The sequence below is a fragment of the Pseudonaja textilis genome, chromosome 4, assembly GCF_049901715.1.
Source record: "Pseudonaja textilis isolate UNSWEBS1 chromosome 4, rPseTex1.2, whole genome shotgun sequence".
Classification (NCBI taxonomy): Eukaryota; Metazoa; Chordata; class Lepidosauria; order Squamata; family Elapidae; genus Pseudonaja; species Pseudonaja textilis.
The window spans coordinates 93667377-93682004 of record NC_141993.1 but is presented as its reverse complement, the minus strand read 5'-3'; the positions used below and the strand labels follow the sequence as shown (position 1 = coordinate 93682004).

Here is a 14628-nt window from a genome sequence, read left to right as displayed (position 1 = left end):
AACTTGACAGCTTTAAGACTTGTGGACTTCAACTCCTGAGTTAACATGACTGGAAGAGGAATTCTGGGAGTTGAAGTCCACAAGACTTAAACTTGCCAAGTTTGAAGACCTTTGGCCAAGCTGAAAGAGGGCTAGAGGCAGGGGCCCTTAACTGCCTGCAGGTTGAATTCAGCCCAGTCCAGCCGGTTGGGTTCAGTGCACGTCACAGGTTTTGGCACCTTGGACTTTTCATCTCCTGCAGGTCTGTTGAGTGTAGTGTAGCCCTCCCACAAGGGGAGAGGCCTGTCTGGTGAGAACCTTCGAAGGAGGCCTTGCAAGTACCAAGACACACACACGCTCCCAGGTTGTGTTTGCAGCCACTCTTTTATGTTGGTGTAACATGTATTTCTGCCCACAGACCTGCATTAAAGGAGAGCTGAGTTAAAAGGTAATAAGCATGTTAAAGATACCGTGATTGCTATTTTTTTTTTTTGCCAAAAATTGGTCATGCAAGGGAGATTTAAATCTCCTTTAACAAAGTGACTGCTTTACGGAACAAATTTCGGTTGAGGTGCCACAGAAATGGACAGATTTCAGCATTAAAGTGTGCTCAGGAAGGCGCAGAACCCACTCAGCCAGCGTTGGTGGCTCTGTCTCAGGTTGGAGCCTGGCAGCCGAGGGCTTTGCCTTGCGATCAGCATTACTCAACACCTTTGCCAACGACCTGGGCAACAGGACAGATGAGTTGCCTCCCTGAGCATGGCCCCCACCTGCTAATCATGAAGAGGTCCAGCCAGGAAGGCCTCTCCCCCCACCCCACCCCCGTCTCTGCTTCTTTGGGATGGAGGACTAATTCAGCTGCTGAGAGAAATAAAACTTTGGCACTGTGACCTGTGGCCTTTTCAGTTCCCGGATTTAGAAACACAGAGAAGCCGGTACATACTGGGCCCACGCATGTGGTGGATTGCAAAAGCAAGCAGAACATGCTGTTGAAGCTTGGCTGAAATGGTTGCCCCCTTTTAAGTGAAGCCAAATCTAGGGGCGGGCGGGGCGGGGGACGGGACACCTTGCTTCTTTTTGGTGGGATGGTGCAAATCTCACCCCTCCTCACCCCTCCGCCCTCACACACATTAGGAAGGGGCTTTGCTAGAATCAGCCATGGGATAGGGGGAGGGGGAAGCTGCGTTGATGGGCTGCCTCCTGCCCTCCCCTCCCCCCAGGAGACAGGGAGATTATCCAGTCGGGCCTGGCATCCCTTTAGCCGTGGGGTGGCAGCGCCTGCAGCTCCTGTCCCAGGCCGAGAATTGGCTCCTGGGTGCCCCAGTCACGCAGCTCCGGGGCGGGGGGGGGGGGAGGCGCGGCGTCAGAAGAGGGCAAAGGGGGCTGCCTCCTTTCCCTCTTCATCCGCCCTCAGATCGGAGACTCCGCGAGGGCTTCTTTCCCCGGCGGACCCCACTTCTTGTCCCGCCTCCCTTCCCCGGTCAGACTCCCACAACCGCCCAGGCACGCAGCCAGCCAGGCGGGGGCAATGAGCGGCGGCGACGACGACGGGGACTTCTGGGAGCAGCCACAGCACCTCGAGGAGCCCCTTCCTTGGAGGCTCACTTCCCCCTTCGCGGGGGCCCCGCACCCGTCCCGCCTGGCTGCGTGTCTGGGCGGGGTTGAGGCTTCAACCCCTCCACTCCCCAGGAAAGGAAAGGAAAGGAAAGGAAAGGAAGGGGGGAGAAGGGCGACGCCGGCGAGGTTCTAGGCGACCGAGGGGTCGCGGGGGGGGGTGGGGCAGCGGAGGCGGGACCCGGTCGCCCCGCACGGCAGCCGCCAAGCCCCGCCCACACGCGAACCCGGCCGGCGGAGGCGCGTTCCGCCAGCGAGCGTGACCCTCCGCCCCGCCCTTGTGACGACACCGGCCGGCGCCCGGGGCGCGCATGCGCAGGGCGCGCATACGGGCCGGGAAACGGCGGCGATGGAGGCGAGGGGCTCGGCGGGCGGCGGGAGGCCCGTGAAGGGCATCCTGAAGAACCGCTCTGGCAGCGGCGGCGCCAGCGGGCGGGGCCTGGCCGACTCCGAGGCTCTCTCGCAGGCGTTGCCGCTGCCGCCCCCCGGGCCGCTCCTGCAAGCGCAGCCGAGCAGCGAGAGCCGCGGCGAGGAGCACGGGTAGGCGGGGCGGGGCTGGGGGGAGCCCCGGGCTGGGGGGGGGGTTGGGGCGCCCGTCTCTCCCTGCTCACGGACCCCCTTCTCCCCCCCCCCGCCAGGAAGAAGACGCAGAAGTGGGACGAGATGAACATCCTGGCCACCTACCACCCGCCCGGGAAGGACTACGGGCTGATGAAGATCGACGAGCCCAGCACGCCCTACCACAGGTGCGGGCGGGCGGGGGGAGGAGGAGGAGGAGGAGGAGAGGCCGAGCGGCGGGGAGGGGTCGCTCGGGAGGGTCGCCGTCCCACGGAGCCCCCGACGAGCTTCCTTTCTTCTCCCGGCAGCCTGAAGGAGGAGGACGCCGGCAGCGACGCCGAGGACAGCCCGGTGCCCACGGCGGACGTCCTCGCCAAAAAGTAGGTGACGCCTCGGCGCAGGGCCCTCGCCCGCCCGGGCCTCCCTCCGTTCCCTCGGTTCCGCGGGTGGGTCGGGTCCGGACGGGCGCCCCCCCGCAGCTCGGGGCTCCCGCGGCCCTCCGCGGGCATTTCCCTCCTGGGGCCTAAAGGCCTTCCGTCCACTAAGGCTGGTGCCGGGTCGCTCCAGGGCGGAGGGGAGCGGTCTCTGCTCCCGTGTCGGGATCAGGAAAGCGGCTTTCTTGCTGCTTCTGCAGGCCGCGACGGGCCGCTGGCGGCAAGAATGGGGTGAGGTCGATCTCCCTTGCTGTCGCCTCCCCCACCAAACACCGGGAGCGATTTTGGCACCGGAGGCCAAGCAAGGCAGCCCTGCGCGGGTGCCTCTCGCTTGAACTGGCTCCCACAGCAGGTCACTTTTGGCCTCTGGTTTCTCCGAAAGTCTCTCACCTGGATCCTCCCCTGATCAGAATAGCATTTTATCTCTTCTTATTCAAAAGAAACATCTCCGTTTTATTTACCAACTTTATTGATGAAGGAAGGGAGATGGGAAGTTAAGGAACATGAAATATAAAATAAATTTTCTAATCAAACTTAAATGGCTGCCCATCTTATCGAAGGCAATTTCATGCTTGTAAGAAAGTTCTCCATGGTTTTGATTAACTCTCTTTTGTCCCTTGTTTCTGTAAATTCTTTTTCAGAGATCTCCGCTGATATGAGTATCTTTTTACTTTAAAAAGCCCCCTGAGCACCTATGTAGGGCTGTCTTCAACCACCTTAACTTAGGCATACCTATCTTCTTTAGTGGGGCAATTAACCCAAAAAACCCTCCTTTGAGGTTGATTTCCTTGCTCTGGTTAGGCTCCCCTGTGCAGAATGGGCTCCTCTTCCTGGATGCAGTTCTTTCAGATCCCCGAAGACCCTGTTGCGTCTGAAAGTCCTTTTCCCCCGAGCTGCACAAGCTTCCCATGTCTAATCCATTCGCCTTCCTGATGGTGCTAAGGGGTCTGCTTCTGTTTCCAGCGCTCTTAAAAAGGAGGCCCTGCCAATAAGGAGGCAGACGGGGTTCCCACAGAATAGAACAAAACTCATGCCCAGGGATGCGGTGTGGCGCGTCTTGTGAACTTTAATTATAAACAAACAACGTGCTTGTGTGCGAGGTTTCTTGTTTGTCTCCTCTTGCCAACAGGCCTGGGTAAGAGCTCCAGCTATATACCTTAATAGCAAGCTGCATGTATTTACCACATGCCTGCTGGTGCATGTGAAATTTAATTTCATTCAGTCCTGCATTTTTACTAACGCTGATCACACTGCGTGATACGTTCACATTTATCACATGATCATTGTGCTTTTTTTGCCTGCCCTTGCATCCTGGTTTTTTGTATCTGAAAGCTGTGCAACTCTTTGTTGAGCATTGCCTTTTTGGAGTTCCAATTTTCTCTCTGACGACAGTTGATGACTGCATTTGCAGGTTTGACAAGCGGCCCTTCGCTCCTTTATCTGGTCTGTAGAAAAATGTTTGTTAGGGATAAACCCTAGCAAGATCTGCAGGGCAGTCAGGCAGGCAGGCAGAATACGTGAGATAAGTGTTGTGTAGCTTACACTCAGTAAAAGCAGATACAGTGAAAATTAAAGTAGTTTTATTCCAGCAAGAGTTAAAGCATAGTCAAAACAGTCCATATATCATACACTTAGTTCAGTCCGTCCAGGGATTATTCATTTGCAAATTCCAATGTCCAAAATGAGAGGTCAGTACACTTACAAAATAACAGTCCGGTGATTTATCTCTTCGCAGTAGAGAGAGATATGCACAAACTCAGAAGCTCCTCTCTTCCATCTGCAACTCCAGTAATTGCTAGCAAAGCGTCAGGGACTCGTTAGCTTCTCTTGCTCCCTCTTATGGTGGTTTCACACCACACCCAAAATACATGCTTTGCATTTAAAGTAACACACACTTTAAACTAAGAATCATAGCTTATATATATATTATCTTACCCAAACTAGTTAGGTGACCAATGTTATACCTAACAATGTTGACCATACAAGATTAGGCAAAGGCTTGAGACGATGCTCAAGTTTGTCCTTAAGCGTTCAGAGAATTGTGGGCCCTAAACGAATTCTTAGCGATGGCCCTGCTTCTGTAATTGACCAGTGACTCTATCGATGTCGTGGTTCAGACCTCAGGAGACTCTGAGTTCTAGGCCTGCTTAGGCAGGAAGCCAGATGGACGGTCTTTGGCCAGTGACACCCTCTCAGCCCTAGGAAAGAGGCAAACCATTTCTGGAATCCTGCTAACAAAGAGTGCTGGGACATGTCCAGATCAACACGGCCTTGAAGGTATCAGAAGAAAGATGTGACTCTGGAAAGAGGGAGAGAGAGGTTTGGAAGAGATTCCACAAAATTCACAAAGTGTGACTTTCAAGGTGAATGGGTGGCAGTTTTCTGGATCCGTCTTATGTTGATTCCACATGGGAACAACCTTTTTCCTGGCCTCTTACCTGTTGTCTGAGATACAATGGTGTTGAACTCCTTGCTTAGATGTTTCTCCTTCCACCTGCTTTTTCAGTGTAACCCCACGGACTTCACCACGGGGTAGTCTCAACTTTCCCATTTGAAGACGTTTTGACTTCAAAACCTGAAAATTTTTCCGTCTGAACTTTTACCCATGCCTGAGCTTTTGGAAATGGCCTTTCATAAACTCCAAGAGTTGGGGTTCACCACCCTTGTCTAAGTTTCCCCAAGATTCCTGCCTTTTGTGGTTTATCAACCCATCTTAATCTTCATTTTCAAACAGAATTGAAATTCTGTGTACGTCAACTACACTTGTCTGCATTCTTTCATTTTTTTCTCCCTCATTATGTAAGGAGCTTAGGAGACATTCATTTTTGTCTGTGTTGCTGGAAAATATGGTAGCATTGCTATATTAAAGAAATAAGATTAGGGAGCGTGACCATGATTCTTGTCCCAGTTGCCAAGCCTGGTCATCTTGTGGGACCTTCTCAGGAGCTGCACCTGCCCCATGGAACAGCCGCCTCCCTAAAGTTTATATGGTCCTGATTCCCTGAGCTTTCATTAAACTGGGAACACACTTGGGCTCTCCCTGGAATGGGGTACACCGGTTTACTCCTTGGGAAGTCACTTCTGTTTGTTGTAATCTATATATAAAAGAGAACTTTCATTTTTTAAAAGCACAGAGGTGAAAATTTCCAGAAAGGTTGACTCCCACAGTGTTCTTTTGGGGAAATGGGATATTTATTTACTAAATTTGCATAGCACCATTCATTTTCCTAAATGAAACCTCTTGGCAGATTTTTAATTCCAGGGAAATTAACAATGAAAATGTTCATAATTATGCTATTTAAATATGTACAGGTGAAACTTGAAAAATTAGAATATCGTGCAAAAGTTCATTTATTTCAGTAATGCAACTTAAAAGGTGAAACTAATATATGAGATAGACTCATTACATGTAAAGCAAGATAGTTCAATCCGTGATGTGTCATAATTGAGATGATTATGGCTTACAGCTCATGAAAACCCCAAATCCACAATCTCAGAAAATTAGAATATTACATGCAATCAATAAAACAAGGATTGTACATAGAACAATATCGGACCTCTGAAAAGTATCAGCATGCCTATGTACTCAGTACTTGGTTTGGGCCCCTTTTGCAGCAATTACTGCCTCAATGCGGCTTGGCATGGAAGCTGTCAGCCTATGGCACTGCTGAGGTGTTATGGAAGACCAGGATGCTTCAATAGCGGCCTTCAGCTCTTCTGCATTGTTCAGTCTCATGTCTCTCATCTTTCTCTTGGCAATGCCCCAAAGATTCTCTATGGGGTTCAGGTCAGGCGAGTTTGCTGGCCAATCAAGCACAGTAATCCCACGGTCATTGAACCAGGTTTTGGTGCTTTTGGCAGTGTGGGCAGGTGCCAAGTCCTGCGGGAAAATGAAGTCAGCATCCCCATAAAGCTCGTCTGTGGAAGGAAGCATGAAGTGCTCCAAAATATCCTGGTAGACGGCTGCATTGACCCCGGGCTCAGTGAAGCACAGGGGACCAACACCAGCAGATGACATGGCTCCCCAAAGCAATACAGACTGTGGAAACTTCACACTGGACTTCAAGCATCTTGCAGTATGTGCCTCTCCATTCTTCCTCCAGACTCTGGGTCCTTGGTTTCCAAATGAGATGCACAAATTGCTCTCATCAGAAAAGAGGACTTTGGACCACTGAGCAACAGACCAGTTCTGTTTTTCTTTAGCCCAGGTAAGACGCTTCTGATGTTGTTCAGGAATGGCTTGACAAGAGGAATACGACATTTGAAGCCCATGTACAGGATCCATCTGTGTGTGGTGGCTCTTGATGCACTGACTCCAGCCTCAGTCCACTCCTTGTGAAAGTCCCCAACACTTTTGAATGGGCTTTTCCTGACAATCCTCTCGTGGGCTACAGTCATTCCTGCTGCTTGTGCACCTTTTTCTTCCATACTTTTCCCTTCCACATAACTTTCTACTAATGTGCTTTGATACAGCACTTTGGGAACATCCAACTTCTTTTGCAATTACCTTTTGAGGCTTTCCCTCCTTATGGAGGGTATCAGTGATGGTTTTCTGCACAACTGTCAGGTCAGCAGTCTTTCCCATGATTGTGATTCCTACTGAACCAGACTGAGAGACCATTTAAAGGCCAAGGAACCCTTTGCAGGTGTTGTGGCTTAATTAGCTGATTAGAGTGGAACACTTTGAGCCTAGAATATTGAACCTTTTCACAATATTCTAATTTTCTGAGATTGTGGATTTGGGGTTTTCATGAGCTGTAAACCATAATCTCAATTATGACACATCACGGATTGAACTATCTTGCTTTGCATGTAATGAGTCTATCTCATATATTAGGTTCACCTTTTAAGTTGCATTATTGAAATAAATGGACTTTTGCACAATATTCTAATTTTTTGAGTTTCACCTGTATTTTTTAAGAAATCGCGCAAGAAATACAGGAATAATTATGAACTTTATCCTGGAATAGTATGCAGATACCTTCAGGATCTCCAGGTAGGAGTATTGTCAGCAACAGGTTTTATTCCTCCATAAGTTATTGTTACCTTTATTGTCAGAGTACAACGTGTACAATGAATTGGTCCGTAGCAGGTGGTGTCCATGCCACGGAAGCTATAAATCTCTTCGGTGACTTAAAATCTAAACTGATGGGAGGGGGGGGAAGTACCTAAGTACCTTCCACATCATTTTTTAAAAATCTCTTCTTTGTGATATTTTGTAAATTCTTCTCAAGAGAAGTCCCCCCTCTTCCTGTCTCATGAAGGTGGCAGCAGCAGCTTCTTAGTGCTACAGGATTTCTTATCTGACAAGCAATGAGCACTTCCTAATTTTGAACAAATTAAATCCAATATATATTATATATTATATATAATATATTATTCATGCTAAACCCCCCAAAATGCATAAGGTTTTTTAAATTTTTAATTCCAAAGTGGCTTCCTATTTTGACTCGTAAGACTGGAGCACGCCTGGGAACAGCGGGGCGGAACTGAACCCCTTTGAGTGGGTTCCCCCTCAGCTCAGCTGCCAGAGGGGCTTCCGGGCTCCTTGTCTGGGGGCTCTTCTCCAGAGTTGGCACATTACTAAATGCATGGCAGTGAACTCCTTGTGGTGGGTGGATGGCATTTGCTTATCTTTGTGGCTTTTCCTGTTTGAGGGAACCACACCGCTCATTTCATTGTACCCTCCTTGGCCATGATCTGACAGGAGACCCCTGTTCCCACCCTCCTCTGCTCTCCCATTTTCTCTCTGCAGGTTGGCAGCGGCAGCACAAGGGCAGGGCCCCAAAATCCTGGCAAGGCAGGATGACAGCAGTGACGAGGAGGAGGAGGAGGATGAGGTAGACTTAACTCCAGAAGAATTGGGTAGGTGTGGCCTTGAGATTTTATAACGCTAGACCAGACCCGGGCATTTCATGGCCGTGGGCCACATCCACCCCATAGGTGGTCCCAGTCCAACTGGGGTGGGGGGAAGGGGGAAGCAGCAGCAGGGGGTGCAGTGTTGGCGGCCCTCCACAAGGTCCCAGTTTCTCAGGTGCCCATCCCTGCACAAGACCAGGCCGCGAGCAAGAGCTCCCCCTGGGAAGGAAGGGCTGGAGCCGATTGTGTAGCCAGAGAAATGGCCCACTGGACTTGACCAGAGCCTTGAGAATACGGCAGGCCCTCTTTCTGGCCTTGGCCTGCCTTCTCCTGTGCCTTCCCACCTGCGGTGGTTGTGCCTGGTCCCAGCTCTCGTGTCCCCTGCCTTGGTCGCTGCAGGGGAGGGAAGGAGAGCGCAGGGGGAGCGTGTCTTTTTCCTCAAAACAAAAGGCTCTGTGATCCTTGCATGCGCAGAGCAACACGGACAGGTCAGAGCAACCAGACTGGCTCTCCTCTGCCTTCTGTGCAGGTCTGAGGTATTTTCTTCTTCTGGAGGCTCTATGTCAGTGTTGCCAAGACAACTGGTCTGTTTGGCCTTTGCAGACGTCAGCAAGGGCTGAGGGAGACAGTTTTTGTTTTTTTTAATTTATTTGATGAAGGGCTCTTCCTGCTCCCTCTACACCCCCCCCCCCACGCCCTTGGTAGCTTTTCAGGTGGGAGAAAAGGCAGGCACCCAAAAGCAGACCACCGTTCTTGTATGTAACCTCGCTTGTAGTCATTCCTGCAACGTGTTATGTGAAGTGGGGGTGACTTAGCAGAGATTCTCCCCCCCCCCCAATTAATCTGATTGCACTGGTTTTCAATTTACAAAATTTCATGCATGTAAAATGGAATGAAACTTGTGAAATTTGTGGCTGGTGCCATGTTACGTTGTGTATTCTGCTTCTCCTCGTACAGAGAAAAAGAGGCAGTTTGAAATGAAGAGGAAAATGCATTACAACGAAGCGCAGAACATCAAGCTGGCCAGGCAGCTGATCGCAAAGGAAATGCACGGCGAGGCTGCTGAGGAGGAGGAGGAGGAGGAGGATTGTGAGGAGGAGGAGGAGGATTGTGAGGAGGACGAGGAGGAGGAGATGCAGGATGAGTGTAAAACAAGTACAGAATCAGGTGAGTCCTGGGACTCACGGGGAAAGTCCTTTTCTCTTGGAGGTTTGGACTGGCCGCTCCTGGCGCTGCCGCCCTGAAGCCTCTTGCCAGGGGTCCAGGTTCTGTGCAGTGCGGAAGAGCCTCTCGGTTTGTGCCAGAAGTGCTGGAAGCCTTGGTTTGATGTCTGCTTGCTGGCACGCCCCATCTCTTTCCAATGGCCTTTGTTCCTCCTGGGGGAACCTCCTCCTTGAGTTGGAGAGGGAACAGTGGAGGGCAAGGCAGACAGTTGGGTCTTCTGGTTTTTCCCCCTCTTGCCATCTCTCAGTTTGCAGGAAAGCTTCCGTTTGTGCCAGGAGGCGCTGCGAGGTGGTGCGGACGAACCGTTAGCCAGAGGCGGCTGCTGGCGGGCTTGCCTTCTGAATGCGCCTCCCCCTTTGTATTTGCGTTCCAGATGCAGCAGCATGCCAGAAGCAGAGTGTCTCCTTCTGCATCAGCTTCCTTTGAGCCTGTTGGCATCTCCCGGGGGACGGGGGAGCTCCCTTCCCCCAGGAGTTCATTTTGGAGAGGGAAAGAGCCTTCTTCGCCCCCGAGACACTCTCTTGGCTGGGCGGTTCTTCGCCTGAATAAATTGATCGCTGCTTCTCTTTGAAGTTCCAAGAATGGTGAATGCCGGAGGAATTCAAAGAAAACCTGGGTGTCCAATGTCGCCCACCTCTAGTTGCATAAATTGGCACCCACAGTCTGATCAGCTAAACTTCTCATTTGGAGTTGAGAAGCCTTCTTGAATCACAAAGGTGCAAGGAAAAATAGCCTCACAGGAAGCAAGAGGAGAGCGGGGCCGCCCTCGCTTTTCTTTGCGAAGGAAGCCGAGGGAAGATCACCTCGGGCAATCCTAGCCTGCGCCTGTGAGGAAGCCAAGATAGTGTGTGTGTGTGGGGGGGGGGCGTGGGGGGCACTCGGTCTGAGTAACCAATAGGGAAAGGCTGGGATCTTCCTCCTCCCTCTTGCTTCTCGGTAGAAGTGGAGACCGACGTCTGCCTCTTCAGAAGGGACAGAAAGACCCAGTTTTACTTATTCTTTTGCTAGCAGCCTTCCATTTTGTCTCTCGGTGGGCTTTTTCTGACCAATAACTCTCAATTTTCTCCGGTGACCTAGGCTTTGTTACGAGTCTGCCAGAAATGGCTTCTCGGGTTTTCTGTCTTTTACAGGTGTTTAAATGTTTCATATGGCTGTCTGTCTGCCCCAGGTGTATCATAGAATTCAGCTGCTCTAACAAGTCTAGAAAAATGTAACTCAAAATCCAAAGTACTGAACTTTTCATAAATCTTAGCACTCTGATGTCCAGCTGGAACATTTCTAATCAGTCTTGACCAGGCTGGTTTTGGAGGAGATCTTGCTTTACGCTTCATCTACGAGTGGAGAAGGGACTAGAGGTTTTCTTTGGGCTTCAGCTCATCAGGGACCCTCCAAAAGTTGCCCAACTATTTCAGTAAAATGGTATGGCGCTGTCTTGAAATGGCAACCCTGGTTGACTAGCGTGGAACCAGTGAAACCGATCAATAGCCATAGTAACGAATACACACTTGGCAGCAGCCAAAGTCAGTGGCCTTTACAGACCATCTCCGTCTCCCCCAGGCTCCATTCGCCTCGCAGGAAAACAGCTGTGTGATTGAGACTTTCCAAAACGGCAGCAGAGATGGATTTCGAAGGAAAGGGCCTGCCTCTTCAGGCCTGCCTGATGATACTTCCCAGAACCTGGAGGATGCCCCTATGTTGGGAATGGGGGGGCAGGTAGAAAGCGGTTAACTACCCACCCTGTGCTGTGACAACAAGCATCGTGGATTGTCTTCTTAGGCACCCGGGGAGCCAGTGCAGCTCACAGAGGGTAGGCAGCGTGGGCATACGGAGGCGCACGCCCAACTGCCCACCTGGGCTGATCCACCTAAAGCCTCCAGTTGCTCTTCAAGGGTAGCCTCCTGTGAAATACAAGAAACCCCTCTGGAGAGGACCTAGGCAGCAGAGACCACCCACCCAGGAAAGAGAGAATTGGGGCATGAAGGATGTCCTAAGCCCCCCCGCCACCCCTCCCAGCCGTGGCTGCCGCCTGTTCCAGCCACGAGTCCAGGAGAACTCCTAGGTTGCGCCCCTGTTTCGTTTAGCGTAGCAGCACCCCGTCCAGAATTAAAGATGGCAGAGAACTGGACCCAGGGGCACCTAAAACCAACCACCACTCAGTCTAGCTAGGGGTGAGCAGAAGCCCCTACGGCCACAGCTCCAGTCCCTCCTCACCACTGGCCACAGCAGTGCAGCTTGTGAGAGCTGCAGCTAAACAGCACCCAGAGGGCTTTCTTATTTTCTCCTCCTCCTGCCTCTCTCGCTGCAGAATTCTTTTCTCCAGGTTCCAGGGTCAGGAGGAGAACCCCTGTCCACCTGCAGCCTCCTCACAGTCGCTGGGAAGCGACTGATTAGTCCAGAATTTGTGGTCCCACCTCTCTGGACGTCAGAGGCTTCTGCTCATTAACTCCTCCTGGCGAGAGTCAGGCAAGGGCCCTCGGCCTCTGCTCTCCTCTGAACACTTTTCTGGAAAGAGAGCCCAGGATACCACAAGGTCCAATGAGCCTCCGGGAAGGCTTTTAAAAGCCCCTTTCTCTGTTGGGATCAAAGCGCTTACCCTCCTTTTCCTTGGAGTGATCACTGGAGAGATCCCTAGGTGACAGGCCACAAAGATAAACAATCCACGTGTAATTGGTTAGTAAATGGAATTTGCTCTCTCTGCTTACAGCACAGCATGCCTGGACGGATATCTTGAATTTGGGGATTAAAAAAACATTCAAGTAAAGTACTAAAGCGGAGCTGTCCTTCGTCTCCTTTGCTCTGCCTGCAGGAGCCGGGCCTCCTTTGCGCTTCAGGAAAGTCAGTAAATCAAAGCAGAGCCTCGTGTGTAGGCCTAGTCCAAGGTGGGGGGGGTCAGGATGGCAACAGCAGACGGTGGTGGTGGGTTGTACGTTTTCTGCCGTTTAGGGTTGTCTGGAGTAGCGATTTAGAGGTAGATGCTGCAGTCAGGCAATAGCAAATCTTTTAATCCCCTACAGCCATGTCCAAAAGACAGGTTTTGGCACTGGGAAGGAGGCCATTTTAACCCCCACTGAAAGTCTCGAGTAGTGATATGGTTGTGAAGGGCAGGACGGGCCCCTTAGGGATGCTAAGTTTGCTCTCAGAAAACCCAGATACTCATCTCATTTCAGGAATTGGCACACGAAGGACTGAGAAGTCTATGGAAGTGTTGATTTCCACAGCAAGTATTAAGGATCCAAAACCTAGGAATGTGCCATTGAAACCTAATGCGTTGTGTTTTTTCCAAAGCCCAGCGGGATCCCATGCCGTCAGCGAGGAGCCCCTTGGTCTGCTCCAGAGATGACCAATGCCTGCCCCGCTGCTGGGATGCCCTGGGCTGCCTGCTGTGACCACCCCCGTCTCTTTTTTCCCCACAGTAACTGCTCCTAGCGACCCGTGTGAGAACGTTGCACACAGCCTGGAAGAAGTCTGCTCAGGACTGTAACCGCTTCCAAAGCCACCCTTTTGTGTTCCTTGCCGCATCACCCTTCTGCGGGTCTGTTTCAACAGGTTGGCTTGCACTTTGGTATTTGACGAAAATGGTGGTGATCTCAAGGTTTTCTGTTTGGCAATGAAAATGTTGCTGATGTGGCTGGTTCTAGTGGTCACAGAAGATGGTTTCGCTGTTCATCTGCTGAAGGACACAGTGTGGGGCAGCGCCAGTGAGCCAGGCCCATCGGTGTCACTCCTTTCTCTGGTTTGAACCTGCAGAATACCTGGACACTTTGTTTTCACTTTTGTCATGCTGTAGTATTTGAGTTACACACAAAGGTCCCCATAAGGGCTTGATGTGAATGCGCGGTACTGCAGCTAGGAAAAAGAATGAGCCCCTTGGCACCCGACGAGGCCTTTTGCAAAAGGGATTAATGGAAGAGTTCCCCCCTCCCCTCCCGCAGAGTTTGCATCTAGCTGGTTCGGAGAGGCAGGCAGTTCTTGCCTCGGCGGCCTGCCGAAAGGGAAAAGCTGGACGGCATTCCCAGCTGCAGTGTTCCAAAGCGGGAGACGATCAGCCCGTCTAGGTAGCCGCTGTAGCTTTTTTTCCAACTTGAGTGGGCCGGGATTGGGAGCATTGCACGGGCTCCTCCATCAGGCCCTCTGCTTCTCAGGGTGCCTTCCCCCGTGGTCGAAGGGTCTGCCAGCCTCTAGAAGATAAAACCAGGTTCAACACCCCCATCCCCGTGCTGCCTGTTGGCTTTCCTTCTCTCTCTGGCGGGGCCTGTGGAACAGCCTAACTGGCCTCCCGCTCATACATATATATATCCATGCATCTATGGATGTGTGGAGAGACACCAATTACCGGACAGAATTTCTGAGGGCGGCATTCTCCAGCAGTCCCAGTTGACGGTAGCACCAGGCAGGCAGAGATCCTCCTCCGAGGAGACTCTGGTGTGGTGGCACAGAGAGAGAGTGCACAGCCCCCTGCTTTTGCTGCGTAGCTAGAAGAGGCAGCATTCCCACAGCCCTCTCTTGCCCTGTGGTCTCTCTTCGGCAACCTCTCCACCCACCCTCCCCGCGTCATGAATGAAACTGAATCAAACAGCTGTTTTGTAGTTTGGCCTTCCTGATTTTCTTACGCCTTGGAAGAGGGAGGTGCATCTGTGGGTCAGCTAACGTTTGTAAAATGATTGGGAATGTTCTGACGAGCTGAAGTTGCCCGGAAAACACCCCGGTTGTGCTACTGAGTTTGCTCCTCCACTTCTGGGTTCCATTTCACTGGCTTGTTTCCTCCATGTAACTGTTTTATTGAAGTAAAGAAACCACCAAGTGTATTTTGCAACAAGCTGATCGAGTATCTCCTCCTTGGGGCAGGCAACTTGACCGAAATGGTGACAGAATCCCCATAGGGTAACCTTGTTCTGAGGCTCGGCCCCAATGAACCGTCTTCCTGGAGCTGGACTTTGGTCTGGTGCCGGGGCCTGAATGG

At 51.5% G+C, this 14628-nt stretch overlaps 1 protein-coding gene across 3 annotated transcripts; it reads left to right on the top strand.

Moving 5' to 3' along the window:
• The first annotated feature begins 1812 nt into the window (after positions 1-1812).
• On the top strand, positions 1813-14484 carry PPP1R2 (protein phosphatase 1 regulatory inhibitor subunit 2). Of its 3 annotated transcripts, none has more exons than XM_026722241.2 (6): positions 1813-2133; positions 2232-2339; positions 2460-2531; positions 8341-8450; positions 9402-9611; positions 13082-14484. In XM_026722241.2, the coding sequence occupies exons 1-6, from the start codon at positions 1943-1945 to the stop codon at positions 13147-13149; spliced, it is 759 nt and encodes a 252-aa protein (XP_026578026.1). In that variant the 5' UTR covers positions 1813-1942; the 3' UTR covers positions 13150-14484. The 3 variants fall into 3 exon arrangements, with proteins under 3 accessions (XP_026578026.1, XP_026578028.1, XP_087789883.1); XM_026722243.2 differs by having other exon boundaries at positions 1873-2133; positions 10042-14484; XM_087933757.1 differs by having other exon boundaries at positions 1879-2133; positions 12954-14484.
• The last annotated feature ends 144 nt before the right edge of the window (positions 14485-14628 follow it).

Bases quoted from the DNA above. Each gene is read 5' to 3' on its own strand.
- PPP1R2 (XM_087933757.1), top strand. From the start codon at position 1,943: ATGGAGGCGAGGGGCTCGGCGGGCGGCGGGAGGCCCGTGAAGGGCATC. The intron at 2,340-2,459 runs GTGCGGGCGGGC...TTCTCCCGGCAG, and splicing joins CCCAGCACGCCCTACCACAG to CCTGAAGGAGGAGGACGCCG. The intron at 8,451-9,401 runs GTAGGTGTGGCC...CTCCTCGTACAG, and splicing joins CTTAACTCCAGAAGAATTGG to AGAAAAAGAGGCAGTTTGAA.